The sequence below is a fragment of the Eutrema salsugineum genome, unplaced genomic scaffold (assembly GCF_000478725.1).
Source record: "Eutrema salsugineum unplaced genomic scaffold, Eutsalg1_0 scaffold_16, whole genome shotgun sequence".
NCBI classification, from domain to species: domain Eukaryota; kingdom Viridiplantae; phylum Streptophyta; class Magnoliopsida; order Brassicales; family Brassicaceae; genus Eutrema; species Eutrema salsugineum.
In genome coordinates, this window is record NW_006256858.1 from 4,620,308 (window position 1) to 4,632,013 (window position 11,706).

At 35.5% G+C, this 11,706-nt stretch overlaps 1 protein-coding gene across 1 annotated transcript; it reads left to right on the forward strand.

The window, feature by feature from the left end:
• The first annotated feature begins 8,396 nt into the window (after positions 1 to 8,396).
• Positions 8,397 to 10,123, forward strand: LOC18020857 (UPF0481 protein At3g47200). Its single transcript, XM_006404339.2, has 2 exons — positions 8,397 to 8,467; positions 8,545 to 10,123. Exon 2 carries the CDS (start codon positions 8,575 to 8,577, stop codon positions 10,003 to 10,005), a length of 1,431 nt encoding a protein of 476 aa, XP_006404402.1. The 5' UTR covers positions 8,397 to 8,467; positions 8,545 to 8,574; the 3' UTR covers positions 10,006 to 10,123.
• The last annotated feature ends 1,583 nt before the right edge of the window (positions 10,124 to 11,706 follow it).

The following is an 11,706-nucleotide window of genomic DNA, read 5'->3' on the forward strand; positions in this document are numbered from 1 at the left end:
GATACAATTATAAGTAGCTTACATAAATATGATCAACACTATGTCTAAGAGATATGTAGGTTATTACGATTTGTTTCCTTCCTTAGTATTTTTCTTTTTTGTTCAAGGAAGAACAGTTATCTAAATCTGAAGAAGTTGAGATACTTGTATTTTATTTTTAAAAGATTTTCATAGGGTTTTAGTTATTTTAATGTGTTTTTAGTGTTTTTGTAGCTTTTTTTATTGTCAAATTATTTGGACAACAATATATAAAATGGCACAAATTTGGCAATTATAGCATTAAGCAGTTTCTAAGGTTTTTTCGGTAGCCAAATCGTCTATCAACGCTCACAAAACTCGATGACATTTTTCCAATGAATGAGTTCATATCAACCGTCTGTAGATTACAAAAATCGGTGAGCAATAACATATTTATAGTTTGAGTTTATAAATGGATAGTTAAGAAGTTACCTACGGTCTTAATAATAATGTAGTTAGCCATTATGTTAGCCAATTGTTTTCCATATTAATGACATGACAACTAGACATTGAATGCTGAATGCTCTGTTAGACGGACCTCGTTTTAACGATCATGGCAAATTGATATGTTTATTATTTATAAAATTATAACCAGCCTCCGCAAAATCACCAAGGAAATATTAAATTCTTAATTATTTTAAAATTTATAAGTAAATATACATATAACAATATATGTGATGATATTTAAACGTGAATATCCAAATTTTTGAAGAAATAATACTATTATAAAAAATAAATAAATATAACTTCCAACAATAAATAAAGCCATACAAACTAATTTACACACACTTCTACATGAGTTCATAGTTTAGAACTAATGTAACAATGTATAAATCAACATATAAAATACAACTATACAATAAACATTGAGAAAAAGTTATCCAACGATTATAACAAACATGATTAATTTTATCGATAGAATTCAACCGTTGATATATAGATATATTTTACAATAAAAAGTTGTTAAAAGCATTATCCTGATATGAAATGTTAAAATCTCCAAATAAAGAGAATAAATTTATAGCGCAAAATTGCATAAGAATAAAATTCAAAATTGTCATTATCTGTAAAACATTTAGAAAATATTGGATTTCAAACCATTAGAAATAGTTTTGATATATTTTAAGTCAGTATTATCTTTTACAACCTAAAATTATCTTGAATTTTGTAACATTATGTAGCATTGGGCTACACAAAATCTCTTGTAAGATAAGATAATGTTGGGTTAACATTATCTTATTAAGCCTTAGGTTACACGAAATCCCTTGTAGGATAAAACAATCAAAATTTCTTTTTTGTCATAGGCTAACATGCAAGAGATACAATAGAATTTTATGTGCTTTGTTATTCTGTTATTTTTTTCTGGTTGTTTTTTGCATTTACATGCTCTTATCTTTTTTCTATCCAAAGATTTCTTAACCTTTAATAGAATTACAAGGGATACAAAAGAATAATTGTAATGGTTTAGAATAAACATAATCCCAACAATTGCAATGGTTTAATAACCATAAACTCAAAAGGTATGATGATTGGTAAAATAACAATAAACTCAAGAGTTGCATTGTTTAGTGAATAACCATAAACTCAAGAGTTGCAATGGTTGGTAAAATAACTATAATCTCAAGAATTGCAATAATTTGTAAAATTACCATAAACTCAAGAGTTGCAATAGTTTACTAAAATAATTGTAATACTTAAATCTCCAACATTCATTTTCTATTAAAATATATTCATATATTCACTAAATAAACAACACATATACCAAAAATAAACAAAAAGACAACATGCAATAATAATATTTCATAAAAATAGCAGTTATACATGAAAAAAAATTATTAAACGGAAAGACACAACAGTTCCGTTGTAATTTTTCATAGAAAGGTATAAGTTAAAAATATTAAATAAAAATACACAACCATACAATAATAATTTTTAAAAAAAATTAGTAGTTATACACGCAAAGATATAACTAAAAAATAATATTAAACAGAAAGACATAATAATTCATTCGTTGTTTTTTATATTGTTATTTGCAATATAATAGAAAAAGTTGTGGTTGAACCCAGATCTTAATAAGTTATGAACTTGGATAATAAATGAATCTTGCACAAAACACTCTCGTTAAAACGTATTTCGACCTTTATCAAGTGTTGGGTTACACAAAATCTCTTGTATGATAAGACAATCAAAGTTTTCCTTTTGTTCTAGGTTAAGATACAAAAAAATACATATAAAGTTTTATGTGCTTTGTTATTCCAACAGATACAAAGAAATAGTTGCAATAGTTTAGAATAAGAATAATCCCAACAGTTGCAGTAGTTTAATTACCATAAACTCAAGAGGTGCAATAGTTGGTAAAATAACCATAAAGTCAAAAAAAAAAATTACATCATTTAGTAAATAACCATAAAATCAAGAGTTGCAATGGTTGGTAAATAATCATAATCTTAAGAATTGCAATGTTTAGAAAACCTTAAATTCAAGAGTTGCAATGATTTACAAAAATAACTGGGAAAATTGGATTTTTTCAACCTGAACTATGAAAAAATCAGGAAAGGCCTAGCCAATATAAAACAAATAAGCCCTTGCAAAAGGGGACCTCGACATGATGAAGGTTAGCTAGAGGAGATAAGGATCACCACTACGCACCCCACTCTGAAGGTAAAGCTAAAAATAGGTGATAGGTAGGTGGAGCAAGTCTTGGTAGAACATACATGTCACGTCAACCGTATCGGACAACCTACCTTTGAGAAGATCAGAGGATCTTTGGAAATCCTCATATCAACGAAAACAATCCTAATTAGGCATGACGGGAAGGTCATTCTAGCGAAAGGGGAGGTAACGCTCCTGGTCACCACGGACTGAGTCAAAAAATTAAACAACTATATTCACAGTATTCAACAGCGCGTCCTTATACCCTGCATTGTTAGACTAGCCGTGGATGCATGAAATGAAAGCTACGGTGTTCGGGTACCTGCGGACGATCGAGTTTCTTATCAGGCTAAGAGTAGGAAGACTTCAGGAGCAAGCCAGGAGGAACACATGCGATATACTAAAAAAGGAAAAAATGATCCGCCAGACGAGCCACAACACCGACTAATGCCGGACTCACAAATGAAAAACAAGGAAGAGACCGCTAAAAAACAAAGCAGGTTTTGAGAGCAGAACACAGTGTTTCCTCCTAACGACTCACAGTCTGCAAGAGACTAAGAGCATCTCGACGAGAAGAAGAGGAAAGGACACCTCACATGAGAAGAAAAACAAAGAGATGGATAAAGAGATGGCGGCAGAAAAAATATGGGTTCATAAAACAAAACTTGGCGGAGACTACAAAATTATACATTTACAAAACGCAAGCCCAGGAAAACCAGGTTATAATCAAATTATCCAAGAAAACAGCAAAGTACAAACAAACAAAAAAAGAAGAAAAAAAAAATTAAAGAAAAAAAAGCCTATAGAATGACGAACGACCTCTAAAAAAGACTCCTCAATATAAGTCTGCTGAATTCACCTCCTCTGAGCCATCAGACGAATAGGTCAATGGGGGCAGGAGAGTGGTGCCTCCTCTCGATGTACTCCTCGAAGATTCTTCGAGCTTCTTTTAGCCTTTGAATGGAACCATGAGGTTGAAAAGCCTGACTAGGAGAATCCATCGATGACATCCTCACAATCCGATGATACAGAAGAAAGATCGAGTCGCACAACCTCTCGAGGAGCTGGAAGAGGGGAGCCGGGAAAGGACTGTGAGGATTATGATAATCTCCAGTCCTGCGAAGCTGGCCCGTGATGCCCAGATGTATTTCTCTGAGAGAAAAATAGTGGTTGAAGACGGCGTCGCATGAGAAGAGATGATTAGATGTGGCTATGGATGCGAAAGGGAAATGTCTAGTAAAAAAAAATTCTGCGAGATAATAAAACTGAAGCGGAAAAAGATGAAGAAGAATGAAGGGAGGAAGAGGCAGATAGTAGAATAAATAGAAGGATCTGAAGAAGGGCAAGTGAAACATCAAAAGTCACCAGTCCTTGAAGAAAGCAACGCATGGTAAAATCAGAAAGGTCTGCAAAATTTGAACATATAAAATGACGAAAACAAAACTGGGTAGAAGCAGCGGCTAGACTATGTACAACAGGTTGGACATATGTCGGAATGATCGAGAGACTCGCGAGAACCAACACTCAAGATACCGTCAAAAGAAACAACATAAATTGTAAAGAGACATCTAACAGATATCACACGGATATAACATGTGTCAAAAGAGACGTACAGGAGACGCATAAACTGTCTTCAAGGAAAAGCCAGTCAAATGCAGCACATGTTGAAGAACGAAAATAGAGGCATAAAAAGGATGCGAAAGCCTCCTTTGATGAGAAGCCATACATCATGAGGTGCACGCGCAGTAGAGTGGACCCTAAGAAAGATTATTCGGCGTAGAAGCCCAATGACGAGCCCAGTAAGCGACCCAAAGAGGATCATGGTGGGCTTGAAAAAGTCGCAGAGTCTAACCAGGCGAGGAACTAAAAAATGAGCCAGAAATGAAGAGAAGACCCAAGATCATACGTGGTGTTTATCCCGACAAGGTCAGCCCAGTCAAGGCTTAGTCTGCCCGTTGATGCCATGTCGCAAGAATGGTCTTCTTTAATCGGATCATCCTGGGGCATGCTGCTCTGCGCACAGCCTAACTATCTTTTGGAAATTTTAATTGTGTAACACAGTCTTGGACTGACATCCTCTGCGGATCAGTCTGCCAACTTATAGTAAGTTCTGTGGTGGACGACTTTCCCTTAGAGAACTGAATATCTCTAAAGGATCGGCCATGGAATATTACTAAGCGGGCAGGACACCTCCTCTGGAACCAATATGACGGTCAGACATTGTGCTCTTCACTTTTTGAGCCCATGGCTACAGGTCACTTTGCTTACGGCGGGTGATTCAGGCATCGCGTCTTTTGTAGCCCACGGTCCTTGGTCATTTCAGCTATGATGTTTGATTTAGTTAACGCGTCTTTCACTACAGACTCATGGCCCCAGATCATACTGTCCACGGTAGATGACTCAGGCATTGTGTCCTTCATCGAAAAGGCGTCATGCGCCTCAGATCGACAAAGTAGATTCAGGTGATTACACCGTATTATGACCACTTTTATGGATCATTTTGAAATACTTTTTTTATGTTTTTAATTGCTTTCAAGTAATTTTATTATATTTTTCTAATATTTGTAGTTCCAAGACTCTTTTCAGGAAATTTAGGGAAAAGCTTAAGAAAATGGATAGAAGACCGGATTTTCAGCTTAGAGTCAAACCGTAAGAAGTTCACCCCCGATTGAAGGCCTTCTCACCGTCCGATCCAGCTCAAATTTGGAGATCTCAAAGATGGATGTATCAGCTTTCCAGCACACTTTACAGCTTGGCAATCCAACGGTTCAATAAAAAGATACGCGAAGAGCAAGATGTCCCGTAAACCAGCTGGCAAGCATTTCCACCCGCGGCCAACAACCCATTCCCCGCGGTCACAACCTTCCCGACTGCGGCCAGCCATCCATTCCCCGCGGTCACGCACTTCCCAACCGCGACCAGGCAACTCCGAGTTCGAAGGCCCATTTCTGAAGCCCATATCATTTTTCCAGCCTCAATTCCGGAACCCTAGACACCAGAGAGTATTAGAGACTATAAATACATATCATTTAGGTCGTTTTTTGGAGAGAAGAAGAGAGACAAAATACTTTACAGAAATTTTACTTTAAGCTTTGTTTTTAGGTTTTAGGGAGAGAGAGATCTATCTCTTGAACCATTGTTCTTTCTTTTTCAATTTCGGTTTCTGTACTACTTTTTAATATTATGTTTTTGATTTCGTTCATCATGTCTGAGTAGTTTTATTGTTGGGTACAAGGGATTTTCGATGGGGATACTTATGTTCGATGAGGATTCCATGAGCTATTGAGCCGAATCTTAGAACTTTTTCTTCTGAATTCGTTTTTACTGCATGAGAGTAGCATCATGAACTACAATCTGATCCAGATGCTTGCTGGTTCATCCGGTGTCAGATCTAGTTTGGGAGAGCAAAACAAATATAGGAGTGGAAACCTACCTATGGGCGATTTGTGAATGCTGACGAGTCTTAAACATAATGCATCTCATCTTTTCCAGGGCCAAAGTGGAAACCTAATTGTCAGGGTTGAGAGAGATAGTTGTCTATGATCACGACAGTGGCATATTCATACGTCCGTGACTCCAGTTCAAAAAGTTTAAGCTAAGATCTTATCAAATTTACTCTCTAGCAATGTTTTGAATCGTTCATACCCCTGAGAAAACTTCCCTGAACCCCAGCGCTTTCTTTCCTATAGATTTACACCGATTTTTATATAAGCTTTAGTATAGTATCTTAACTCTTTCAATCGATTTTCATATAGCAATTAGGTTTAGCCGTTTTTCTCGTTTTTAGTCGTTTTCGTTAAGTTTAGTTATTAGGTCATTTTAATTCCCGTATGTTCTCTTTAAGATTCGTTTGCACATAGCGTCCATGGTTTTTTTGTAGGTATGGCCCCTCGGGCCAAATTAGATTTTGTATTTGGCTTACGGTCCAATACAACCTAAGCATATAGCACCGAGTCTCGAATCCATCGGATTTGGGAGATCCGGCATAAAAGCCAACTGTTCTCGGATTCCTCGTAACTGATAGTGCAGACCACGCTTTCAGACACAAGAAAGTCAGGAACTGAGTAGTCAGGAGGAGGAGAGGTTGACTTCTTTACTTCATAGACCTAAGCTCACTGATCTGGAAGGATCGGGATATAAAGAAGGATAATTCGTACAGATACCCGGAGAGAAAAAACAGCAAGCGAGAAAATCCTGATAGCTCAATCCTAGTATCAATAAATCTAGGCTAGGTCTGAATATTTTCTTAAGCGGGAAAAACTATTCAAATTTTCATTCTCTTGATAATTGGAATATGAGTTTTACTGATTCGATTGCACATACCCTTGTAAATCCATGCGATCAACATTTAATGCTTAATGCTTACACATCTGGTGATAGTGACCACTCACATAATACAGAGAAAAATAGAGGCTTAGGAAAGATCATATGCGTTTGAACCGCCGAACCCCAACTCGTATGCTGAGAGTGAAAGAGACACGCCAAGGGCTAGTGTCATAGTTGGCAGAAGACGCCGAAGAAAGTTGATGAGACCATCACAAGAATGATGCAAATATCAAGATTCAGATCCAATTGTGTTGGATCCCAGATCAACCCGCAAAACCGACAACGTAAGGTTCGATCCTGTAAACTAGTTCGGGTCAGGTAAAATTTTATAAATATTTAACACTTTCTAACGAAAAAGCGGTTCAATATTTTTGCTACCTTTGAGTTTATGGTATCTCTCCAGATACTAGTAACTCAAAAGGCATAACACTCTCAATTTTCGATCATCATTCTGACCACTTCTACTTTACTTCACTGTTGTTCTTAAACTATGGAGCATTTTTACCCCCAAATTTATACACTTCTTTTTTTTGTTCACCTTAAAGAACCCACTAAACTCAGGCTTATGTAGATCCTAAGAGTTCACACCCTGCTTTTACTTTCTGTTTTTCCTTCTCTAATTTGTCGCTAAGTGATTTATTCTTTTATTGTTTTCTGACTTTAGTATTGGAGTGCCATCGAAAAACACCTTATCATCATATTTTGAGATATTTTCTAAACCTTCATGCTTTCTCCTATTTTATAGAGAAGATTTGCTCCAAAAGAAATTAATTAAAAATCCCGTAAACAATAACTAAACAAGTGTTTGACTTTAAAATCAAATTATAAGAAGGGAGTAATCAATTTTTCTTTTTCATTCACCTATCACCGAGTACCTAATCTAGTTTTAACAATATATTAAGATCCATATAATATTTGATTTTTGATGATTATTTGAATCAAATAAAATATAAATGCTAATTTTATATTAAAAATTTATATATTATTTTTAAAAAAATTTACAAATGTGAATCTCAAACTATATATAACCTCAAAGTAAAGTTACCTTAAACCTATAGTATATAGCAAAACAGAAATAAAAAAAATATTCCTACACATGAAATGATCGTGTATATTTTCTAAGATCTCATTTAAGTTGGAGGCTTGGAGCATGCAAATCCCAAATATCTTACTCAAAACTAATTTTTGAAAAAAAACTTACAACAAGTGATTTAGCTGAAGAACAAAACACTATATCCTGTTCTAGTGTTCTTTGACTTCCACGACATGGAAATTATTTTGCTATCTATCTTATATTATTATTATTATTAATTTCATCATATATGTAGTTATTTACTAAATACCCGTAGAAAAGAACAATGAGAAAGAAACGACTTTTTAATTGATCCGGACTTTGGTTACACGTTTCTCCCTCGCCTCTCTGAGAGTCAAGAGAGCAGTACTCAGGGTTCAACTAATCCAACTCCTCACAGTAAGATCTTCGCTTTCTTCTCCAATCAAGATCTCGATTTATATTTTAAATTTAAAGGCGATCTTGTCTCTTAACAGAGGAAAGCAGGATCCAAGTAGAACTGAATCATGGCAAACAAGACGAAAACAACTTCATCATCTTCGCACAGTTCAGGGGTTATATATAGCAAAGATGAGGATGCTATCTTAACTTATATCAAAGAACAGTCTAAGAAAGAGTTAGATCCACTGCTTCTCAAGGAATCAGCTGGTAAAGAATCTTGTTGCATCTTCAGAATTCCTGAACGCCTTGCAGAAGTGAACCCCGAAGCCTACAAGCCCAAAGTTGTTTCAATTGGTCCTTACCATTACGGAGAAAAGCACCTCCAAATGATTCAAGAGCACAAGCCTCGGTTTCGGAAGCTTTTCCTAGATAAGGCAAGAGAAAAGAACGTGGAAGAAAACGTCTTGTTTAAGGCCGTAATGGATTTGAAAGAAACTATTACGACTTCTTATTCTGAGGAACTTCGGAAAACTTCATCGGAACTAGTGCATATGATGATTCTGGATGGGTGCTTCATTCTCATGTTGTTGCTTATCGAGTCAAGAGTTATTGACTTTGATAAGAAAGAGGATCCAATTTTCACGATCCCGTGGATTCTCCCGTCTATTAAGAGTGATCTTCTCTTCTTGGAAAATCAGGTTCCTTTCAGTGTTCTTAAAACTCTTTTGGAAATATCAAAGATAGATATCTCTGGTGATGTAAACAGGATGGTGTATCCTTTCTTTAACTCCTCAATAGATATACCAGAAAGGAATCGTGTGAGCCAAACAAACTTCGAGGCAAAACATCTTCTTGATCTCATTCGTAAGACCTTCATACCTACTATGGGAGAATCTGAAACAACGTCAACGTCAGCGACGTCAGGTGTTGAACCTAAAACAACATCATCCTCATCAAAAGAATTCATTTTATCGGCCAAAAGACTTCGCCTCCGTGGGATAAAGTTCAGGATTAGGAGTGATGCAGATTCGGTATTGGATATAAGACTACAGAAGAACAGGCTTCAAATACCACTGTTAAGATTCGATGAGTTCATCAGCCCAATCTTCCTCAACTGTGTCGCCTATGAACAGTTTTATACAAAGAGTACCAACCACATAACAAGCTACGTAGTTTTCATGGGATGCCTTCTAAAAGGCGAGGAAGATGCGGCTTTCTTGAGCAACGACAAGGAGATCATAGAGAACTACTTTGGCAGCGAGAATGAGGTATCCCAGTTTTTTAAAAATATAAGTAAAGATGTTGTATTTGACATAAGTAAAAGTTACTTACGGAATGAGTTTGAGGGAGTTAACAAGTACACATCAAAATGGTACAATAGAGTATGGGCAGGCTTTAGGCACACACATTTTGAGTCCCCGTGGACTTGTCTGTCATCGTTTGCTGTTATTTTCGTTATTCTTCTTACCATGCTACAGTCCACTGTTGCGATTCTTTCCTACCTCAACGACAAAAAGGATGATGGAAATGCACCTCCTCCATTACGTTCTCCTTAGGGCAAGAGAGCAACGGACGCTCTAAAATGGTTTCCACGTCTTTATGATTTATTATTAGTTTGTTCTATGTTGTGTTATTGCTATTTATGCGGTGATGACTTTATCCTATATGCTTTTGTATTTGTTACTCTGCACTAAATAAAATTAATTTTACTTTCCTTATGAATTTATACTGATTTGCTTCGATGTTTTTTCTTGTCACTTGTTTCCTTATGAACTCCATTCCAGTCTATACTTACTCACGACGCCAAAGAAGTTTGGAGGTTATTTTATGACTACCAATCCAACTACATCATGTGGATAAAGCTTTGTTGGAATAATCCTTATGAAGGTTGAAGAACATCATATCCAGCTTTCAAAGATATTCTAGCATGCAAACCACTATACGGAAAAATGGCTAATTCCTACCCGAACTATAAAATTTGGTACGGATTCATACCTAAAAAATTTAAGTGTGTAATTTCATACCCAAACTTCTAAAACTCGGAAAATACATACCTGAACTAATTTTTTGTTGGTGAATATCAACATAGACTAATTACCCGTTAGTCAATCTTCTTATTTTGGTAACGGAAAGATGTCCTGTGCCATGTTGGCTGTCCCTTGTCATGGGAACCTTAAACAACATTGTTTTGGATAATTGGGCCCTAAAGCGACGTTGTTTTGGGTAAGGTTCATGTGACAATGGGGCAGCCAATGTGGCAAGGGCATCTCTCCGTTAATAGAATAAGAGGGTTGACTGACGGGTACTTGGTCAATATTAACATTCACCGCGAAAAGATTAGTCTGGATATATATTTTCCAAGTTTTAGGAATTCATGTATGGAATTGTACACTTAAATTTCTCAGGTATGAATTGTACCAAATTTCATAGTTTAGATATGGATTAGTCGTTTTCAACTATTATAAAGAGTGTCCATAGCCTACAACAAGGCATTAAAGCTGAGTACGGGTGAAATCCATAGCCTACAACAAGGCATTAAAGCTTAGTACGGGTGAAACTTCATTTTTTTAATGAATATAAATTTTGTTGTTTTTTGGTGACAAATACAGCTAAATGGGTTTTGCTAGAGCGAATTGAGAAATGGAACGGGTCAAAGTCTCATACTCTACGGTTTTTTTATTGGACTTGGTAAAAAAAAAAATCTTTATCGAGTGGAATTAAATATCGGGTTTTGGAGATTATAAATATAAGATTTAGGGTTTGTGATAATTCATTTACACAATCAATAAGAAATTCTAAACAGATGTTTGCCTTAATTTACCCTTTTTTTTGGTTATTTGTTTTCTTTTAAGTTTGTTTTGTGCTTATTCACAATAAAATTTAATAAAAGTGAAACCGCATTGTACAAAAAAAAACATGTTAAGCTTTTTTGCTGAAAATGTGAATAAAATCGAGAGTACATTCTTAAAAAATTATTTAGTTTAAGAATCCACATCAAAAGTTTAAAGGAACTGTCATTAATATATAAAAGATTTTGGCCACTTATTGTCTATTAATTTTGAATTAAAAACTTAACATAGTTTCAGAGTAGTTTGTTGACCCAAGTAAAATTGTCCAACCGAGCTTAATGCGTTCGTTAATGACCGAATCACGGTGAACATGTTCCACCAACAAATCCGTCCCCGACAATAACTTATTAAATTTATATTTTAATAAATTTCAAGTTCGCGCAGGGAAAATTAGTACAAATGGCGTTA